Source organism: Ranitomeya variabilis, chromosome 4 (assembly GCF_051348905.1).
Source record: "Ranitomeya variabilis isolate aRanVar5 chromosome 4, aRanVar5.hap1, whole genome shotgun sequence".
In the NCBI taxonomy this organism is placed as follows: domain Eukaryota; kingdom Metazoa; phylum Chordata; class Amphibia; order Anura; family Dendrobatidae; genus Ranitomeya; species Ranitomeya variabilis.
The window spans coordinates 437,162,578-437,186,159 of record NC_135235.1 but is presented as its reverse complement, the minus strand read 5'-3'; the positions used below and the strand labels follow the sequence as shown (position 1 = coordinate 437,186,159).

General features: G+C 49.9%; 1 protein-coding gene across 2 annotated transcripts in view; it reads left to right on the top strand.

Moving 5' to 3' along the window:
* Positions 1-23,582, top strand: part of LOC143765105 (lysosomal alpha-glucosidase-like) — a 300,223-nt gene that overhangs the window by 93,655 nt on the left and 182,986 nt on the right. For both annotated transcript variants that reach the window (XM_077251438.1, XM_077251437.1), the window contains exon 2: positions 6,463-6,896. In XM_077251438.1, coding sequence (XP_077107553.1) covers positions 6,486-6,896 — 411 coding nt within the window. In that variant the 5' untranslated portion in view covers positions 6,463-6,485. The remainder of the gene's footprint in view (positions 1-6,462; positions 6,897-23,582) is intronic.

Genomic DNA, 23,582 nt, shown 5'->3' with positions numbered 1-23,582 from the left:
CTCCTCAAACGCCCACTTCATGGCCAAAAGCTCCCGATTCCCAACATCATAATTCCGCTCAGCGGGCGAAAATTTACGGGAAAAGAAGGCACAAGGCCTCATCACGGCGCAGTCAGAACTTTTCTGCGACAACACTGCCCCAGCTCCGATCTCAGAAGCGTCGACCTCAACCTGAAAAGGAAGAGTCACATCAGGCTGACGCAACACAGGGGCAGAAGAAAAACGGCGCTTAAGCTCCTGAAAGGCCTCCACAGCATCAGGGGACCAATTAGCAACATCAGCACCCTGTCTAGTCAAATCGGTCAATGGCTTAACGACATCCGAAAAACCAGAAATAAATCGACGATAAAAGTTGGCAAAGCCCAAAAATTTCTGAAGACTTTTAAGAGAAGAGGGCTGCGTCCAATCACAAATAGCTTGAACCTTAACAGGATCCATCTCAATGGAAGAGGGAGAAAAAATATATCCCAAAAAGGAAATTCTCTGAACCCCAAAAACGCACTTAGAACCCTTGACACACAGAGAATTAGACCGCAAAACCTGAAAAACCCTCTTAACTTGCCGGACATGAGAGTCCCAGTCATCCGAAAAAATCAGAATATCATCCAGATACACTATCATAAATTTATCCAAAAAATCGCGGAAAATATCATGCATAAAGGACTGGAAGACTGAAGGGGCATTAGAAAGACCAAAAGGCATCACCAAATACTCAAAGTGGCCCTCGGGCGTATTAAATGCGGTTTTCCACTCATCCCCCTGCCTGATCCGCACCAAATTATACGCCCCACGGAGATCAATCTTAGAGAACCACTTGGCCCCCTTTATGCGAGCAAACAAATCAGTCAGCAACGGCAATGGGTATTGATATTTAACCGTGATTTTATTCAAAAGCCGATAATCAATACATGGTCTCAAAGAGCCGTCTTTTTTTGACACAAAGAAAAAACCGGCTCCTAAGGGAGATGACGATGGACGAATATGTCCCTTTTCCAAGGACTCCTTTATATATTCTCGCATAGCAGTATGTTCAGGCACAGACAGATTAAATAAACGACCCTTTGGGTATTTACTACCCGGAATTAAATCTATAGCACAATCGCACTCACGGTGCGGAGGTAGTGAACCCAGCTTGGGTTCTTCAAAGACGTCACGATAATCAGACAGGAACTCAGGGATTTCAGAGGGAATAGATGATGAAATGGACACCAAAGGTACGTCCCCATGAGTCCCCTTACATCCCCAGCTCAACACAGACATAGCTCTCCAGTCAAGGACTGGGTTGTGAGACTGCAGCCATGGCAATCCCAGCACCAAATCCTCATGTAGATTATACAGCACTAGAAAACGAATAGTCTCCTGGTGATCCGGATTAATACACATAGTCACTTGTGTCCAGTATTGTGGTTTATTATTAGCCAATGGGGTGGAGTCAATCCCCTTCAGAGGAATAAGAGTTTCCAAAGGCTCTAAATCATACCCACAACGATTGGCAAAGGACCAATCCATAAGACTCAAAGCGGCGCCAGAGTCGATATAGGCGTCAGTAGTAATAGATGACAAAGAGCAAATCAGGGTCACAGACAAAATAAATTTAGACTGTAAAGTGCCAATGGAAACGGATTTATCAAGCTTTTTAGTACGCTTAGAGCATGCTGATATAACATGAGTAGAATCCCCACAATAGAAACACAACCCATTTTTCCGTCTAAAATTCTGCCGCTCGCTTCTGGACAGAATTCTATCACACTGCATGCTTTCTGGCGTCTTCTCAGTGGACACAGCCAGATAGTGCACAGGTTTGCGCTCCCGCAGACGCCTATCGATCTGAATGGCCATTGTCATGGACTCATTCAGACCCGCAGGCACAGGGAACCCCACCATAACATCCTTAATGGCATCAGAGAGACCCTCTCTGAAAGTAGCCGCCAAGGCACACTCATTCCACTGAGTAAGCACAGACCATTTACGGAATCTTTGGCAGTAAATTTCAGCTTCATCTTGCCCCTGCGATAGGGACATCAAAGTTTTTTCTGCCTGAAGTTCCAAATGAGGTTCCTCATACAGCAAGCCCAAGGCCAAAAAAAACGCATCCACATTGCGCAACGCAGGATCCCCTGGTGCCAATGCAAAAGCCCAGTCTTGAGGGTCGCCGCGGAGCAAGGAAATCACAATCCCAACCTGCTGTGCAGGGTCTCCAGCAGAACGAGATTTCAGGGACAAAAATAGCTTACAATTATTTCTAAAATTCTGAAAGCTAGATCTATTCCCTGAGAAGAATTCCGGCAAAGGAATTCTCGGCTCAGATACCGGAGCATGAATAATAAAATCTTGCAAATTTTGTACTTTCGTGGTGAGATTATTCAAACCTGCAGTTACACTCTGAAGATCCATTATTAACAGGTGAACACAAAGCCATTCAAAGATTATAAGGAGAGAGAAAAAAAAGAAAGACTGCAGCATAGACAGACTGGCAAGTGATCCAATTAAGAGCACAGAGAAAAAAAAAAAAAAAAAAACTCTCAGCAGACTTCTTATTTCTCTCCTTTCTCAGCCAAGGATTTTAACCCTTTAGTGGGCCGGTCAAACTGTCATGATCTCCATGGCCAGAGAACTAGCATAAGCCTCTATAGGAACAAGCTCTTGGAAGATGTAACTGTACTGACCATGAACTAAACCTACCGCATCATCTAGAAGTAGCCAGGTAGCATGTCCTACTTTTTATCCCTATATGCCCAGCGCCGGCCGGAGAACTAAATAATGCTAGCAGAGGGAAATATAAGACCTGACTCACCTCTAGAGAAATGCCCAAAAGGAGACAGAAGCCCCCCACATATATTGGCGGTGATATGAGATGAAACAACAAACGCAGCAGGAAAATAGTTTTAGCAAATTTGAGGTCCGCTTTCTAGATAGCAGAAGACAGAAAGCATACTTTCATGGTCAGTAGAAAACCCTAACAAAACACATCCAGAAATTACTTTAGGACTCTGGCATTAACTCATAATACCAGAGTGGCAATTCCTGATCAACAAGAGCTTTCCAGACACAGTAACGAAACTGCAGCTGTGAACTGGAACCAAAATACAAAAACAAAACATGGACGAATGTCCAACTTATCTAGTAGATGTCTGGGAGCAGGAACAAGCACAGAGAGGCTTCTGATAACATTGTTGACCGGCAAGCATCTAACAGAGAAGCCAGGTTATATAGCGACACCCAGATCTAATCAGAACAGGTGAACAGGGAAGATGATGTCACAAGTTCAATTCCACCAGTAGCCACCGGGGGAGCCCAGAATCCAAATTCACAACAGTATAGAAAACCGGGACAATAGGATCGGAATTTGTTAGGTAGTTACAAGTTTTCTGATCTAAGACCCCAAGGTGTAGATATTTCTGAAGGATAGTTTCAATCTCATGGCGAATGTTAGACGAGGGGTCCCTGTCCAGAAAGGACTGAAACGTTTCGAGTGCTACAAATAAAACGTTGTTCACGTCTACTGAAGTTGAGTGCTAGACTTCTTTTTATGTATAAGAAAACCAACAAGAAAATAAACACACACCGGCGCTCCCAGGGGAATGAAGGAGAAGGCTGCAGGTACCTAGACAGTAACTGTGCTAATTCTGTCGAATAATAAAGGAAAATACTGAATAAACAAAGGCACCGCGCCAACTAAATAAATAATGCGTGAGTGTACAAAGTGAGCATCTACCTGAACACAGCGTGACGCACAATGAAAATATAAAAAGTAACAATAACAAAGTGGATGCCTGTTATTTCCAAAGTTTCCACATAGAATGCATGGCTGCTATTAAGGGCCCTGACGAAGAAGGTCCGTAGACCTTCGAAACGCGTAGGCAATTGTGGTCCTGTGCGGCATCCGTCCTTTGTTTTTTCTTTTTGGTGACGTCACCTTCACCACGCCCCCTCTTTCACCGCTCTGTGCACCAGCTTCTCCTGGTCCACGTGTGCCGGCAAGCGGTGTTCCTGACGTGTGCGGCGGGCACACACTCACCAGGGAGGACGCTCCCTTCACTTTTGGGTGTTTGTGCCGCCCCACGTCACTGTCCTGGGCATCGCCATTCTGGATACTGGATTTTTAGTTTCATTTCTGTGGCCGCTGGCGATCCTGTTCCTACTACTGCAGCTCTTCTGAAAACGTGCTCTTACCTTCACAAACAGCTACATCATTAGCCAGTAAGTGTGTTTTCTTTCTTAATAGCAGCCATGCATTCTATGTGGAAACTTTGGAAATAACAGGCATCCACTTTGTTATTGTTACTTTTTATATTTTCATTGTGCGTCACGCTGTGTTCAGGTAGATGCTCACTTTGTACACTCACGCATTATTTATTTAGTTGGCGCGGTGCCTTTGTTTATTCAGTATTTTCTTTTTATGTATACTGAATGCAGAAATAGGCATTTCATGCGGTGAGTGGGGGGGGGGCATTTTTGTTGCCATCATACTCTGTGGGGGCCATGAAAGGGTTATCCTAGTGGGTGACTACACTAAGAGGCTTCAATAGAGGCAGAATATTGTGTAAAAGTTAGGAGGTGTACCCTTCTGTGGCTGCACATATACACTGTGACACCCCACCTACTCCGACAAATATATATAGATTTTTTTTTGGTGGGGAGCCCAAATAGGACTTGTGCAATGGGGCCCAATGTTTTCTATGTACACTGGCATAGTGCGCTCCTCAAATAATGAATATTACAGCATCACTCCAGACTGCTGGCTCATTAGTACTATTGCATAGCAATACTGTGGAAGTTTTAGAACATGAACACTAAATAGCTCTCACATCAGGTAGCAAACACCAGCTGACAGATTTACCTAACAAGGACTATCAGCTTGTATACTCATCCTCATGGTACAGTAAACAGTATGGGACCCAGGTCACTGGGGCACAGAACAGAATATTCTATCATCGTTTGTGGCCTATGGGTTGTGCTCCACAGAACAGAACTCCAAAGTTCAAGATTGCACGATCATGCAATAGTTGACCGCCAGATTTTCATATAAATCACCTGAACGAGTAAGGTGCACCACACACAATAGACCCAATATCAGGCGCACGTTGCGGATTGGTGTGCAGATTTTTCCGCACTGTTTTTGCAAAATCCGCAGGTAAACCGCACTGCGGATTACTCGCGGATTTGCAGCGGATTTACCGTGGTTTTTGTGCTTTTTTTTGTGCGGATTCCACCTGCGGTTTTACACCTGCGGATTCCTTTTGAGGAGCAGGTGTAAAACGCTGCGGAATCCGCACAAAGAATTAACAAGCTGCGAAAAAACACCGCTGCGTTTCTGAATGTTTTTTTCTGCAGCATGTGCACTGCAGATTTTTGTTTTCCATAGGTTTACATGGTACTGTACAACGCATGGAAAACTGCTGCGAATCCGCTGCGTCAAATCCGCTGCGGATCCGCAGCAAAATCCGCAACGTGTGCACATAGCCTAAAAATTACTGTTAAGCTGGGTTCAGACGAGTGTATAATAAATTGTCCAATTTTCATTCAGAAAAAAAATGACAATTTTCATTAGTATTATCATCCTTACATCTGTGTACAAGCCATACATCCATTTTTTACATCCAGATGACATCCATAATGCACCAGTTTTTGCACATCTATAGTTTAAAATATACATGATTGACTAAAATTGTAGCAAATATACTAACGGTAATTCTTAATATTATTCACCCAGACCTTTGTAATGGAAAAGGTGACATTTGGGGCAAATCTGTAATTAAGAAGCAGGTAGCAAAAGCTGATTTTGCTGCAGGTTTGCTGTGGAATAATCTGCACAAAAAGTGCAACATGTGAACTTAGCCTAAAGAAACATTGACCAAAATGATCTATGGTTTAAATAAAGTATTTATTTTAAATGTTTTTTTTTTTTAATTAAAAAAAGGAGCACATTTTTATTTCATGACATAAAATATACTTTTCAGCAGTCATCCCATAATCATCACAGACAGAACTACTATGACAGGTATCATTTATATACCCATAACACATGATCACACTGTTCACAATATGTGATGTGCTTAGGAAGCTCTCCTATAGAAGTGGACACCCCTTTAAACAACGCAAAAAACTACTGAATAAACACTGCTAAAATGCCATAAAAACTTGCCCAAGTCTGGATTTGTAAATAGTATCAGTCGAGTGTCTGCTGCAATCAGTGTGCTGACCTATTTCTGTGTTTAGGAGTCCGGCAGGAGGTCTTCCTTAGCTATATCTGCATTAAAAGTAATAAAATGAAGGCTGTCACTAACTAGGTCATATTGCTTTAAGAAATAGTAGAGATTTTAGTGATTTTTTTCTGTACAGCATCCCTAGCTCTATAACATCCTTCCTGAAGTTCAGACAATTCAATGTAACAAGTTCCTTTAATTTAATTATTTAGGCTCTAAAAGTAGTTATATCTAAACTTTATGTGTTCCATTTCAGAGAAAATTGCCTCTCAAATCATCATGATGAATTTTTTGAGAGTAAATAAGAAATCCCTTTGTAAGAATACAGCACTGAGTCTACATCTGCTTTTTTTGTTTTGTACGCCATGTTTTGGACAAGACCGTCACCCTTCAATATGTCATTTAGAACCATCAAACCGTTTTGACTGTGGCCCAGAAAAGGTATTAAGCAAAGTTGAATGTGAAGACCGTGGATGCTGTTACGTTAATGTAATTGACGGTCAAGAATCTGAACAACCCTCATGTTATTTCCCTGTCAACTACCCAAGCTACAAAGCAACCAACGTTGTCAACACAGAGAATGGATGTTCTTCAACACTTGAACGCTCAAGCAAAACATTCATGCCCAATGATGTAATGGTCTTACAACTTGACGTTTTCTACGAGACGGACATCAGACTGCGATTTACTGTAAGTTTTTATCATAATGTACAAATTCAATAAATGTCTTGATTTATCATTATTGGTATACAGTACCAGTCAAAAGTTTGGACACACCTCTTCATGGAATGGTTTTCCTTGTTCTTATTGGAATGAGCACATTGTAGATTCAGACTGAAGGCAGCAAAACCACAAAGGAACATATTGAAAGTAAAGAAAAAACGTGTGAAACAAACCAGAATATGTGTTAAACCTTGGACTTCTCAAAAGTACCTCCTTTTGCCCTGATGACAGGCTTAGGCTATGTTGACACGTTCCAGTTTTGGGGCATATTTTTGCAGGCAAAACCTGTTCTCTTGGCAGTAGTGTTGAGCGATACCTTCCGATATCGGAAAGTATCGGTATCGGAAAGTATCGGCCGATACCGTCAAAGTATCGGATCTAATCCGGTACCGATACCCGATCCCAATGCAAGTCAATGGGACGAAAATATCGGAATTAAAATAAACCCTTTCTTAACTTGTAGGTTCATTCTACATGAAGGAAAACAACTAAGAATAATGTAGGATGTATTGGGGGACTTGGCGGAGGCATTAAAGGCACAGAGGTTTAGCCCAATCTAATAGAATAGCAGGATTTTGTTTTGTTTTTTATGACGTTCGGCGTTAGAAAGATTTTGACTATGTTAATTTTTTTTTTATTTTGTCAGATATTGATGTTTCACTACTTCCATGCCCTTCACCTTCTTTTTTACTTCTCCCACACTTTCTTCTTCATTATCCTCATCATCAGCTTCTTTGACATCAACTTCTTCACCTTATTCATCTTCTTCTTCATCTTCTACCTATTTTTTTTTTGTTACATACATTGTTCATATTCTTTTTATTTTACTATTATCTTCTTCATATTCAACTTCTTCATCATATTCTTATTTGTGACAGGCATTCCCGTAGTTGTTATCTATAAAAGTTTGAAGATTACACCTTCCGTTCTGCCTGTCACAAAACAGTTACATTTGTCCGCGTTCAGTTTGGCCTGCATCATCAGGCTTTATCCAGGGGCACCACGAGGAGGAACGGACTCACCCCCATACACTGCTTAGTCTTCTTCTGCTTATAATTTAGATAATATCTTTTGCTCTGATATTTAGTCTTATGCTTAATGTTCTTCTGCTCTTTGTTCTGCAGCCTCTTGTTCTTCTGCTTCTCGGTCTTCCAGGTCGTCGTCGTCGTCTCCAGGGTCGTTGTCTCCGGGGTCCTCGTCATCGGGGTGGTCTTCAGGGTCATCGTCTCCAGGGTCGTCGTCATCTCAGTGGTTGTCGTCTCTGGTGTCGTCGTCATCTTAGGGGTGGTGTTCCGGGTCGTCGTCTTTAGGGTCTTGAACTTGGAAATGTAGCAGAAGGTACAAGTAGGCTGAGAAAATGCCGAGAAACAGCTGATGGAACTGGAACTCGGATGGCTACCCGAAGGTCCAAGAGCCAATGGAACTACCGAGGACCAGCTGACGTTACTGGAACCTGGTTACTAAGCAGGAGGTACCCGTGCTGAAAGCACTACCAAGGACCACCTGACGTTGGTGGAACTCAGATACCCAGAGGGAGGCACCTAAGCCAAAGGCTCTGCCCGGAACCAGCTGACGGTGCTGGAACCAGGATGGGGACCTATTCAAGCTTGTCTTCCTAGAGCCCCAACTAGCGGTGTTGGAGCAAAGGGTCAGCAGGGGGAGCAGAGTGTAGGCCGAAGCCTGCACTGGTGGCAGCTTTGGGTCTGTTGTGTCTGCGTGGCTGTTGCAGGACACGTTGCCGGCTACACAGCAGGGGAACAGCTGGCGATGCTGAACCCCACTGACACATTGGCGAGGTGTTTTTCTCTGTGCAGCCAGCACTTCGGGGCACCAACTGGCGGTGTTACAGCCCAGGATCTGCAGGGGGAGCAGAGTATAGGCCGAAGCCTAATTGAACCAATTTTAAAGGTAACCTTTAACCCCCCCTCAGGGGTTACAAACTAGAAGAGCCATGCCTTATGCAGCAGTAGTGCTGCACAAGTCAAAGGTTGCTCTTTTAATTTTTCTCCTTGCACACGCTGAATTAAACACGTATAACATTTAGCCCTTAATACAGTCAAACTGTGTTGGAGGCGAGAGTTCCCTTCGTAATGAGACGCAGCACAGATGTCAAGAATCCCACCTTGGTGCTGGGCGCAGCCTCCTGAGCGTTGTTATTTGCTGTACAGGAGTCTGCGCTGTTGTTTTATCCCTTGGCCTTGCGCTGTTAGCGCTGCCCATCTTCTGGCATCATTTAATGTCGGCCGTTGCGGTTTGCGATGACCATGAATCCCAGCCCCGCAGTGTCTTGACATAGTTAAAACACTGCGGGGCTGGGATTCATGGCCTGGCGCAGTACATATGTTGGCCTCTCACACTCGGGTCCTTACACCCGCTTCACAGTCTGAGGAAGGCGGAAGGAGATGAGGGACAGGCGAACATATGCACTGCTCATGCCCATCAATCACACCCTCGCAGTCCAAATAAATAAGACACCGAGGGGCGTTGTGTCGGGCAGGGCGGCCGCAGAGGCGCAGGCAGCCAAACAATGATGCCAGAAGATGGGCAGCGCTACCAAGGGGGTTGCAGCGTGTCATTACAAAGGAAAGTCACACCTCCGGGACGGTTAAATGGTCACAGAGGACACATTTTAGACGTGTTCAGTTCCACATGTGCGAGGAGAATAAGTTTCTGAGCCACCTTGCACACATGCAGCATTACTGCTGTACAAGGTGGCTGTAAAACATACAAACACCTGGGGGAGGGGGGACAGGTTCCCTTCAATTTCAGTTCTTGTGTCTGCGTGGCTGTTGCAGGACACGTTGCCGGCTACACAGCAGGGGAACAGCTGGCGGTGCTGAACCCCACTGACACATTGGCTGGTGTTTTTCTCTGTGCAGCTAGCAGTACCGGGCCCCAACTGGCGGTGTTAGAGCCCAGGGTCAGCAGGAGGAGGAGAGGGAGCAGAGTGTAGGCCGAAGCCTGCACTGGCGGCAGCTTTGTGTCTGCGTGGCTGTTGCAGGACACGTTGCCAGCTACACAGCAGGGGAACAGCTGGCGGTGCTGAACCCCACTGACACATTGGCTGGTGTTTTTCTCTGTGCAGCTAGCAGTACCGGGCCCCAACTGGCGGTGTTAGAGCCCAGGGTCAGCAGGAGGAGGAGAGGGAGCAGAGCGTAGGCCGAAGCCTGCACTGGCGGCAGCTTTGTGTCTGCGTGGCTGTTGCAGGACACGTTGCCGGCTACACAGCAGGGGAACAGCTGGCGGTGCTGAACCCCACTGACACATTGGCTGGTGTTTTTCTCTGTGCAGCTAGCAGTACCGGGCCCCAACTGGCGGTGTTAGAGCCCAGGGTCAGCAGGAGGAGGAGAGGGAGCAGAGGGTAGGCCGAAGCCTGCACTGGCGGCAGCTTTGTGTCTGCGTGGCTGTTGCAGGACACGTTGCCGGCTACACAGCAGGGGAACAGCTGGCGGTGCTGAACCCCACTGACACATTGGCGAGGTGTTTTTCTCTGTGCAGCCAGCACTTCCGGACAGCAACTAGCGGTGTTGGAGCCCGGGCTCTGCAGGTGGAGCAGAGTGTAGGCCGCAGCCTGCACTGGAGCAAGTTGAAAGGGAACCTTTAACCCCCCCCCAGGCGTTTGTAGCTGAAAGAGCCATCTTGTACAGCACTAATGCTGAAAAAGGTAAACTTAGCTCTTTTAATTATGGTCCTTGCACATGCTGAACCTAACACTTTTGAAATGTGTCCCCTCACACGGTTAAACCGTCCGGTCGGTGGAACTTTCCTTTGTCATGTGACGCAGCACAGCCGTCATTCTTACCCCCTTGGCGCCGTGCGCCTCCTCCTCAGCGTTGTTCGAATCTGTCCCGGAGTCAGCGCTGTTATGTTATCCCTTGGCCAGGCACACTTAGCGCTGCCCGTCTTCTGACATCATTTGTTGTCAGGATGGCTGCGCCTGTGCGGCCGCGCTGGAGGAGATCCCGCCTCGCTGTGTCATCTAATGTAATCACTCTGCGGACCTGTGATCCATGGGCATGAGCAGTGCATATCCTCGCCTCTCACTCCCCTCCCTACGGCTTCTTCAGACTGTGCGGCGTCACGGCCGTGGCATGCTATTAGGGATCAGCTGACAGCGCACAGTCTGAAGAAGGCGTAGGGAGATGAGTGAGAGGCGGAGGTTCAGATATGCACTGCTAATGTCCATGGATCACAGGTCCGCAGTGGGATTTAATTAGAAGACACTACGAGGCGGGATCTCGTCCAGCGCGGCCGCACAGGCGCAGCCATCCTGACACCAAATGATGTCAGAAGACGGGCAGCGCAAAGTGTGCCTGGCCAAGGGATAACATAACAGCACAGACTCCGGGACAGATTCAAACAACGCTGAGGAGGAGGCGCACGGCGCCAAGGGGGTAAGAATGACGGCTGTGCTGCATCACATGACAAAGGAAAGTTCCACCGACCGGACGGTTTAACCGTGTGAGGGGACACATTTCAAAAGTGTTAGGTTCAGCATGTGCAAGGAGCACCACGAAAAGAGGCACTTTTTCCCTTTGCATCATTACTGCTGCACAAGGTGTCTCCTTCAGTAACAAACGCCTGGGGGGGGGGGGACAGGTTCCCTTAAATTTAACTTGTTGTCCCTGCGTGGCGGTCGCAGGACACGTTGCCGTATACACAGCAGGGGAGCAGCAGGCATTACTGAACCCCACTAACACATTGGCGAGGTGTTTGGCTCTGTGCGGACAGCACTTCTGGACGGCAACTAGCGGTGTTGGAGCCCAGGGACAGGATGAGGAGGAGGTGGAGGAGATAGGAGGGATTGCCACACACACAGCTGGGGAACAGCTGACGTTACTGAACCCCAATAACAGAGGAGGGACTGTTGGGACTGTGCGGACAGCACTTCTGGACGGCAACTAGCGGTGTTGGAGCCCAGGGACAGGAGGAGGAGGAGGTGGAGGAGATAGGAGGGATTGCCACACACACAGCTGGGGAACAGCTGACGTTACTGAACCCCAATAACAGAGGAGGGACTGTTGGGACTGTGCGGACAGCACTTCTGGACGGCAACTAGCGGTGTTGGAGCCCAGGGACAGGAGGAGGAGGAGGTGGAGGAGATAGGAGGGATTGCCACACACACAGCTGGGGAACAGCTGACGTTACTGAACCCCAATAACAGAGGAGGGACTGTTGGGACTGTGCGGACAGCACTTCTGGACGGCAACTAGCGGTGTTGGAGCCCAGGGACAGGATGAGGAGGAGGTGGAGGAGATAGGAGGGATTGCCACACACACAGCTGGGGAACAGCTGACGTTACTGAACCCCAATAACAGAGGAGGGACTGTTGGTACTGTGCGGACAGCACTTCTGGATGGCAACTAGCGGTGTTGGAGCCCAGGGACAGGAGGAGGAGGAGGTGGAGGAGATAGGAGGGATTGCCACACACACAGCTGGGGAACAGCTGACGTTACTGAACCCCAATAACAGAGGAGGGACTGTTGGGACTGTGCGTACAGCACTTCTGGATGGCAACTAGCGGTGTTGGAGCCCAGGGACAGGAGGAGGAGGAGGTGGAGGAGATAGGAGGGATTTCCACACACACAGCTGGGGAACAGCTGACGTTACTGAACCCCAATAACAGAGGAGGGACTGTTGAGACTGTGCGGACAGCACTTCTGGACGGCAACTAGCGGTGTTGGAGCCCAGGGACAGGAGGAGGAGGAGGTGGAGGAGATAGGAGGGATTGCCACACACACAGCTGGGGAACAGCTGACGTTACTGAACCCCAATAACAGAGGAGGGACTGTTGGGACTGTGCAGACAGCACTTCTGGATGGCAACTAGCGGTGTTGGAGCCCAGGGACAGGAGGAGGAGGAGGTGGAGGAGATAGGAGGGATTGCCACACACACAGCTGGGGAACAGCTGACGTTACTGAACCCCAATAACAGAGGAGGGACTGTTGGGACTGTGCGGACAGCAGTTCTGGACGGCAACTAGCGGTGTTGGAGCCCAGGGACAGGAGGAGGAGGAGGTGGAGGAGATAGGAGGGATTGCCACACACACAGCTGGGGAACAGCTGACGTTACTGAACCCCAATAACAGAGGAGGGACTGTTGGGACTGTGCGGACAGCACTTCTGGACGGCAACTAGCGGTGTTGGAGCCCAGGGACAGGAGGAGGAGGAGGTGGAGGAGATAGGAGGGATTGCCACACACACAGCTGGGGAACAGCTGACGTTACTGAACCCCAATAACAGAGGAGGGACTGTTGGGACTGTGCGGACAGCACTTCTGGACGGCAACTAGCGGTGTTGGAGCCCAGGGACAGGAGGAGGAGGAGGAGGAGGTGGAGGAGATAGGAGGGATTGCCACACACACAGCTGGGGAACAGCTGACGTTACTGAACCCCAATAACAGAGGAGGGACTGTTGGGACTGTGCGGACAGCACTTCTGGACGGCAACTAGCGGTGTTGGAGCCCAGGGACAGGAGGAGGAGGAGGTGGAGGAGATAGGAGGGATTGCCACACACACAGCTGGGGAACAGCTGACGTTACTGAACCCCAATAACAGAGGAGATACTGTTGGGACTGTGCGGACAGCACTTCTGGACGGCAACTAGCGGTGTTGGAGCCCAGGGACAGGAGGAGGAGGAGGTGGAGGAGATAGGAGGGATTGCCACACACACAGCTGGGGAACAGCTGACATTACTGAACCCCAATAACAGAGGAGGGACTGTTGGGACTGTGCGGACAGCACTTCTGGATGGCAACTAGCGGTGTTGGAGCCCAGGGACAGGAGGAGGAGGAGGTGGAGGAGATAGGAGGGATTGCCACACACACAGCTGGGGAACAGCTGACGTTACTGAACCCCAATAACAGAGGAGGGACTGTTGGGACTGTGTGGACAGCACTTCTGGACGGCAACTAGCGGTGTTGGAGCCCAGGGACAGGAGGAGGAGGAGGTGGAGGAGATAGGAGGGATTGCCACACACACAGCTGGGGAACAGCTGACGTTACTGAACCCCAATAACAGAGGAGGGACTGTTGGGACTGTGCAGACAGCACTTCTGGACGGCAACTAGCGGTGTTGGAGCCCAGGGACAGGAGGAGGAGGAGGTGGAGGAGATAGGATGGATTGCCACACACACAGCTGGGGAACAGCTGACGTTACTGAACCCCAATAACAGAGGAGGGACTGTTGGGACTGTGCGGACAGCACTTCTGGACGGCAACTAGCGGTGTTGGAGCCCAGGGACAGGAGGAGGAGGAGGTGGAGGAGATAGGAGGGATTGCCACACACACAGCTGGGGAACAGCTGACGTTACTGAACCCCAATAACAGAGGAGGGACTGTTGGGACTGTGCGGACAGCAGTTCTGGACGGCAACTAGCGGTGTTGGAGCCCAGGGACAGGAGGAGGAGGAGGTGGAGGAGATAGGAGGGATTGCCACACACACAGCTGGGGAACAGCTGACGTTACTGAACCCCAATAACAGAGGAGGGACTGTTGGGACTGTGCGGACAGCACTTCTGGACGGCAACTAGCGGTGTTGGAGCCCAGGGACAGGAGGAGGAGGAGGTGGAGGAGATAGGAGGGATTGCCACACACACAGCTGGGGAACAGCTGACGTTACTGAACCCCAATAACAGAGGAGGGACTGTTGGGACTGTGCGGACAGCACTTCTGGATGGCAACTAGCGGTGTTGGAGCCCAGGGACAGGAGGAGGAGGAGGAGGAGGTGGAGGAGATAGGAGGGATTGCCACACACACAGCTGGGGAACAGCTGACGTTACTGAACCCCAATAACAGAGGAGGGACTGTTGGGACTGTGCGGACAGCACTTCTGGACGGCAACTAGCGGTGTTGGAGCCCAGGGACAGGAGGAGGAGGAGGTGGAGGAGATAGGAGGGATTGCCACACACACAGCTGGGGAACAGCTGACGTTACTGAACCCCAATAACAGAGGAGATACTGTTGGGACTGTGCGGACAGCACTTCTGGACGGCAACTAGCGGTGTTGGAGCCCAGGGACAGGAGGAGGAGGAGGTGGAGGAGATAGGAGGGATTGCCACACACACAGCTGGGGAACAGCTGACATTACTGAACCCCAATAACAGAGGAGGGACTGTTGGGACTGTGCGGACAGCACTTCTGGACGGCAACTAGCGGTGTTGGAGCCCAGGGACAGGAGGAGGAGGAGGTGGAGGAGATAGGAGGGATTGCCACACACACAGCTGGGGAGCAGCTGACGTTACTGAACCCCAATAACAGAGGAGGGACTGTTGGGACTGTGCGGACAGCACTTCTGGACGGCAACTAGCGGTGTTGGAGCCCAGGGACAGGAGGAGGAGGAGGTGGAGGAGATAGGAGGGATTGCCACACACACAGCTGGGGAACAGCTGACGTTACTGAACCCCAATAACAGAGGAGGGACTGTTGGGACTGTGCAGACAGCACTTCTGGACGGCAACTAGCGGTGTTGGAGCCCAGGGACAGGAGGAGGAGGAGGTGGAGGAGATAGGATGGATTGCCACACACACAGCTGGGGAACAGCTGATGTTACTGAACCCCAATAACAGAGGAGGGACTGTTGGGACTGTGCGGACAGCACTTCTGGACGGCAACTAGCGGTGTTGGAGCCCAGGGACAGGAGGAGGAGGAGGTGGAGGAGATAGGAGGGATTGCCACACACACAGCTGGGGAACAGCTGACGTTACTGAACCCCAATAACAGAGGAGGGACTGTTGGGACTGTGCGTACAGCACTACCAGGCAACAACTAGCGGTGTTGGAGCCCAGGGACAGCAGGAGAAGCAGAGGAACACAATGTAGGCCGAAGCCTGATTGGAGAAAGTCGAAAGGGAACCTTTAACCCCCCCCCAAGGCGTTTGTAGCTGAAAGATCCAGCTTGTGCAGCACAAAAGATGCAAAAGGAAAAGGTGGCTCTTTTCATTATGCTCCTTGCAAACACAGAACTAAACACTTATAAAATGTGTCCCCTGAAACCGTGAGACCGTCCCGGAGGTCGGACTTTCCTTTGTAATATGACGCAGCACAGCCGTCATTCTTACCCCCCCGGCGCCGTGCCCCGGCTCCTCAGCGTTGTTTGATTCCGTCCCGGAGCCTGCGCTGTTATGTTATCCCTTGGCCAGGCACACTTAGCGCTGCCCATCTTCTGACATTATTTGGTGTCAGGCTGGCTGCGCCTGTGCGGCCGCGCTGGCCGAGAGCCCGCCTAGCAGTGTCGTCTAATGTAATCCCACCGCGGGCCTGGGATCCATGGCCATGCGCAGTGCATATCCTCGCCTCTCACTCCCCTCTCTATGGCTTCTTCAGACTGTGCGGCGTCACGGCCGTGGCATGCTATTAGGGATCAGCTGATGGCGCACAGTCTGAAGAAGGCATAGGGAGATGAGTGAGAGGCGGAGGTTCAGATATGCACTGCGCATGTCCATGGATCTCAGGCCCCCAGTGGGATTAAATCAGAAGACAATGCGAGGCGGGCTCTCGGCCAGCGCGGCCGCACAGGCGCAGCCAGCCTGACACCAAATGATGTCAGAAGATGGGCAGCGCTAAGTGTGCCTGGCCAAGGGATAACATAACAGCGCAGGCTCCGGGACGGAATCAAACAACGCTGAGAAGCCGGGGCTCGGTGCCAAGGGGGTAGGAATGACAGCTGTGCTGCGTCATATTACGAAGGAAAGTCCCACCACCGGGACGGTTTTACGGTATCAGTGGACACATTTTATAAGTGTTAAGTTCTGCGTGTGCAAGGAGCTAAACAAAAATAGCTACCTTTTCCTTGTGCAGCATTACTGCTCCACAAGGTGGCTTTTTCAGTAACAAACGCCTTGGGGGGGGGGGACAGGTTCCCTTACATTTCAGTTGTTGTGTCAGCGTGGCGGTCGCAGGACACATTGCCGGCTACACAGCTGGGGATCAGCTGACGTTACTGAAACCCAATAACACTGGGTCGTATGTTTTGACTGTGCAGACGGCACTTCAGAGCCTCAACTGGCGGTGTTGGAGCCCAGGAATTTAAGTTCAGGTGGTAGAAAGATGAACACAACAGGAGACCTGGATAACGTAGACAGTCACCTAATTATTTAATCAGGAAGAGGAGTGGCAAATTCCTGCGAGATCCAGGCCTTGTTCATTTTCAGGAAAGTAAGCCGGTCAACGTTATCGGAGGATAGTCGCATGCGACGGTCAGTTAGTACACCACCTGCAGCACTAAAGACGCGTTCCGATAATACACTAGCCGCAGGGCAAGCCAGCACCTCCAATGCATACTGGCTTAGCTCTGGCCATGTATCCAGCTTTGAGACCCAAAACTTGAAAGGTGAAGAGCCGTCTGGGAGTACAGCAAGAGGGCAAGACATGTAGTCTGTCACCATCTGACGGAACCGTTGCCTCCTGCTGACTGGAGCCGTCTGTGATGGTGTAGACTTTTGTGGCGGGCACAGAAAACTGTGCCATAGTTGGGCCATACTGGTCTTGCCTTGGGCAGAGGCACTGCTTCTGCTCCCTCTTTGTGCAGAGCCTCCACCACTGCCTGGACGCACTGAGCTGCTTTGTAATGCACTAGCAGCACTTCTCTCAGTTGGAATGGAGAAGATGATGGAATTCACCAGTGTGTCTTGGTACTCCCGCATTTTTCGCTCCCGGTTCAACGGTGTGATGAGGCTTTCTACGTTGTCCCGGTAGCGAGGATCGAGGAGGGTGAACACCCAATAATCAGACATGTTGAGAATGTGGGCGATGCGACGGTCGTTTCTCAGGCCCTGCAGCATGTAATCCACCATGTGCTGCAGACTGCCAACTGCCCAAGAAATGCTGTCCCCTGCTGGAGGCGTGATCTCTGCCCGCTCGCCATCACCCCACCCTCGCTGTACACACTGACTACTGGACAATTGTGTAACTCCCTCCTCTGGACGGATGTCTTCCTCCTCCATTGACTCCTCCTCATCCTCCTCACAAACTGTCCCCTGCCTACGCGTTTGTGAGGAACCACGTGGCGCTGACTGTCCAGAAGATGATGGAAATGCTGAATCCTCATCCTCCACCTCTTCCACAACATCATCCCTTAGCGCTTGCAGTGATTTTTCAAGCAGGCAGATAAGGGGGACAGTCATGCTGACTAGTGCATCATCTGCACTCGCCATCCGCGTGGAATAATCGAAGGGACGCAAAACCTGGCAGACGTCATTCATAGTGGCCCACTCTGTGGTTGTGAAGTCTGAATGGCGCTGAGTGCGACTTCTTTGCGCCTGAAGCAGCTGGTAGTCCATTACAGCTTGCTGCTGCTCACACAACCGCTCCAACATATGTAATGTGGAATTCCACCTGGTAGGTAGGTCACATATGATGCGATGTTCCGGCAGGCGGTGTCGGCGCTGCAGAGCCGCAATGCGCGCTTTTGCCGTGCTGGAACGCCGCAAGTGAGCACACTCTAAAAACTCTGCACGACCAAATTGAGCACATGTGCCAGACATGGGATGTGAGTGAGGTTGCCGAGGCCCAGAGCTGCCACCAGATTTCGGCCATTATCACACACTACCATGCCTGGCTGGAGATTCGCTGGCACAAACCACACATCGCTCTCCTGCTTGATGGCATTCCAGAGCTCCTGCGCTGTGTGGCCTCGATTCCCCAAAGAAATTAATTTCAAGATGGCCTGTTGACGTTTGGCCACGGCTGTGCTCATGTCGGTCGTAACAGGTAAACGTTCATCACGGGTCCATGTGGAGGTGGACTGTGACGGCTCCTGCAGCGATGATTCTGAGGAACTGGTGTAAGAGGAGGAGTCAATGCGTACAGAATGGATTCCTGCAATCCTTGGAGTGGGCAGGACACGTCCTGCGCCACTCGCACGATCTGTACCCGGCTCAACGACATTAACCCAATGGGCAGTGAGGGAAAGGTATCGCCCCTGTCCATGTTGACTGGTCCACGCATCGGTGGTGAGGTGGACCTTGCTACTGACGGCATTCAGTAGCGCGTGTTTTATGTGTCCCTCCACATGCTTGTGCAGGGCAGGGACGGCTTGCCTGCTGAAGTAAAAGCGGCTGGGCACATTGTACTGTGGGACTGCCAATGACATCAAGTCACGGAAGCTGTCAGTCTCCACCAGCCTGAATGACAGCATTTCCAGTGACAGAAGTTTGGCAATGCCTGCAGTCAGAGCCTGTGCTCGTGGGTGGTTTGACGAGAAAGGCCGCCTTTTCTCCCATGCCTGTACTACCGATTGCTGTACACTGGGCTGGGAGTGTGTGGATGACTGGGAAAGTGGTGCTGCGGGTGGAATTACAGCGGGTCTCTGGACAACAGGGCCAGAGGTTCTTCCACGGCGATCCTGGGAGGAAGCCGAACCAGCTGCGTGTGAGCTGGAGGAAGAGGCAACACGAGCTGAAGAGGTGGTAGCTGCCGCTGTTGGTTGGCCTAGCTCTTCAGTGTGTCTTTCTAACTCCGCCACGTGCCTGGTGCGCACATGTTTCCACATGTTGGAGGTATTGAGGTTGCTGACATTTCGACCTCTTTTGACTTTGTGATGACACACCTTGCATTTGACATAGCAAATGTCATCTGCAACTGTGTCAAAAAAGGACCAGGCACTGCAAGTCTTGGGAGCGCCCTTTTTGGCTTTTGGAAGAGACATGCTCCTAACGGGTGCCAAAGCGGAGGCTGCAGGATCCGCAGTCTTCCCCCTCCCTCTCCCTCTTTGGGCCGTACGGGGAATCTCTTCCTCAGAGCTGCTCCCACCACCTTCCTGTCCCTCACGCCAAGATGGGTCAAGGACCTCATCATCTACACTACCCTCTGCCCCCAACTGCTCCTCCTGGGTAGTCTCAGCAGCAGAGCACGCACCAGAAAGTGGCACCTGAGTGTTATCAGCGGATGCGTCCTGCGATGTGGTGACCGGAGCCACTGGCCCACCCGCCTCTTCAGAGGAAGAGAGAAAAAGCTGTTGGTCATCACTGCACCCTGCCTCTTCTTCCATTTCTCCAATGCTGCTTGGCTGGCCCCCTGTTTCCAAGCCAAGAGATTCAGAGAACAGAAGTAGAGACGACTCCTGTCCTGGGATCTCTGTCTGCCTGGGCAATTTGGCAGGTGGTGAAGAGACAGATGGCTGCTCTCCAGTGCTCTGTGTCTGAGAGGATGTGGCACTAATTGAAGTTGATGCATTAGCTGCCATCCATCCGACAACGGCTTCAATTTGTTCTTCACGCAGCAGCGGTGTACGGCGCTCTGCGACAAAGCTGCGCATGAAGGACCGTTCCCTGGTGAAAGTGGGTGCTGATGAGTCACTGGTGCCCACAGCAGGCACAGAATCCTCACGTTCTCTCCCTGCTCCGCGCCCACGCCCACGTGCCTTACTCACTGCCTTCTTCATCTTGGTTGACTGATAAAGATAAGCAGAAAAGTACTAACGGCTTTGTGTGCTTATTCCTGAACAACTCCTAACAGGTATAAGAAACACTAATTTTCTAAAGTGTGGACTAGACTTTAATATGAGCTAATGTGGCCTACACAAATGTAAAGTGGTGTCACTGGTGTGTTTGGTGAACTTTATTATTTATTTATTTTTTTTGGGCTGAACTGACAACAGAGAGAGCTGCAGTCACACAGAGACCGTGCAGACAGCCGTAAACGGCGCTGCAAGGCCCAAAAACCCTCCTCTACGTTATCCTATGTAGTGTTTTTCCACAAGTTAGCTGGAGACGGGTGGAAAGACACTAATAGGAATTTTTTGAAAAAATGTGCAGCAGCCTGCACTACTTAAAACAAAAGGAAAATTGTTTTTACGGTATGACGCAGTGAAGAACCCTGAGCTGGAGACAACCAGGCTATGGCTGCTCACAGACTACAGGGCGAGCTGCAGTCACACGGAGACCGTGCAGACAGCCGTAAACGGCGCTGCAAGGCCCAAAAACCCTCCTCTACGTTATCCTATGTAGTGTTTTTCCACAAGTTAGCTGGAGACCGGTGGAAAGACACTAATAGGAATTTTTTGAAAAAATGTGCAGCAGCCTGCACTACTTAAAACAAAAGGAAAATTGATTTTACGGTATGACGCAGTGAAGAACCCTGAGCTGGAGACAACCAGGCTATGGCTGCTCACAGACTACAGGGCGAGCTGCAGTCACACGGAGACCGTGCAGACAGCCGTAAACGGCGCTGCAAGGCCCAAAAACCCTCCTCTACGTTATCCTATGTAGTGTTTTTCCACAAGTTAGCTGGAGACGGGTGGAAAGACACTAATAGGAATTTTTTTTAAAAATGAGCAGCAGACTACACTACTAGTGTTGAGCGATACCGTCCGATACTTGAAAGTATCGGTATCGGAAAGTATCGGCCGATACCGGCAAAGTATCGGATCCAATCCGATACCGATACCCGATACCAATACAAGTCAATGGGACTCAAGTATCGGACGGTATTCCTGATGGTTCCCAGGGTCTGAAGGAGAGGAAACTCTCCTTCAGGCCCTGGGATCCATATAAATGTGTAAAAGAAAGAATTAAAATAAAAAATATCGCTATACTCACCTGTCCGACGCAGCCTGGACCTCAGCGAGGGAACCGGCAGCGTTGTTTGTTTAAAATTCGCGCTTTTACTTGGTTACGTGAAGTCCCGGCTTGTGATTGGTCAGGGCGGCCATGTTGCCGGGACGCGGACCAATCACAGCAAGCCGTGACGAAATTACGTCACGGCTTGCTGTGATTGGTCCGCGTCCCGGCAACATGGCCGCCATTAACCAATCACAAGCCGTGACGTCACGGGAGGCTGGACACGCGCCCATTTTAAAAAGCGCGCGTGTCCAGCCTCCAGTGACGTCCCGGCTTATGATTGGTCACGGCGCCATGTTGCCGGGACGCGGACCAATCACAGCAAGCCGTGACGAAATTACGTCACGGCTTGCTGTGATTGGTCCGCGTCCCGGCAACATGGCCGCCATTAACCAATCACAAGCCGTGACGTCACGGGAGGCTGGACACGCGCGCTTTTTAAAATGGGCGCGTGTCCAGCCTCCCGTGACGTCCCGGCTTGTGATTGGTTGCGCCGCGGTCAACCAATCACAAGCCGGGAGGCTGGACACGCGCGCATTTTAAAATTTTAAAATGCGCGCGTGTCCAGCCTCCCGGCTTGTGATTGGTTGATCGCGGCGCAACCAATCACAAGCCGGGACGTCACGGGAGGCTGGACACGCGCCCATTTTAAAATGCGCGCGTGTCCAGCCTCCCGTGACGTCACGGCTTGTGATTGGTTGCGTCTCCCATGTGACTGCGACGCAACCAATCACAAAGCCGGGACGTAATTTTAAAATCCTTAAGGACCTGAAATTACGTCACGGCTTGCTGTGATTGGTTGCGTCGCCCATGTGACTGCGACGCAACCAATCACAACGCCGGAACGTAATTTTAAAATCCTGAAGGACCTGAAATTACGTCACGGCTTGCTGTGATTGGTTGCGTCCCGGTCACATGGGCGGCACGCAACCAATCACAAGCCGGGACTCATGTAAAGGAAAGAAAAGCGCGAATTTTAAACAAAGAACGCTGCCGCTTCCCTCGGTAAGGTGCAGGCTGCGTCGGAGAGGTGAGTATAGCAATATTTTTTATTTTAATTCTCTCTTTTACACATTTTTACATTAATGTTGTTTCGATACCGATACCCGATATCACAAAAATATCGGATCTCGGTATCGGAATTCCGATACAGCAAGTATCGGCCGATACCCGATACTTGCAGTATCGGAATGCTCAACACTATACACTACTTGAAAAAAAAAAAAAAAGAACAGTATGAGGCAATGAACCACCCTCCCTGAACTGAATACAACCAGCTATGGATGGCCTATGGCTGCACTCAGACTAGAGAGTGGGCTGCACTCACACACACACACACACAGACCTTGCAGATCGCTGTGAAAACAGCGCTACAAGGCAAAAGCAAGGTGATTAGTAGGTGAACACAGCGGTTGCTAAATTAGCCTTTGGAAAGCACAAAGAAGCAAATCGCTATCTCTAAACTGGCCCTCAGTCAGCAAACAGCGTCCTGTCACTAACTGAATTCACAGCAGAGTGAGCGCAAAATGACGCCAGAGACTTTTAAACTGCATCATGACATCATTTCAGCAGCCAATCACAGCCTTGCCAGTAGTTTCAGGCCCTCCATGCTGAACAGGATGTGCCCACACTTGGAGTCATTCTCATTGGCTGATTTCGTACAAATTTGTGAAGTTTGAATCCTGGGAACTTCCGATTCCGGTATCCGATACGCGGCAAGTATCGGATCTCGGTATCGGAATTCCGATACCACTAAGTATCGGCCGATACCCGATACTTGCGGTATCGGAATGCTCAACACTACTTGGCAGTAAAGAAAAAAAAAACTGCAGGTTTTGCTGCATTTTTTGCTGCGTTTTTAATTCTTATATAGTTACGTGCTTGTAGTTCCTGAGTTTTCTGCACCAAAATCGCAGCGAAACCTGATATCTTAATTTTTGCTGCTTTTTTTTGCACCTACTCATTGCTTTCTATGGGTGAAAAAACGCAGCAAAAATGCTGAAAGAGGTGACATGCTGCAAATTTTCAAAATACAGCAGTTTTCCAATTCAGTGAGAATAAAAAATCATTTCTGAAATCTCATAGCTTTTGCAAGTGCT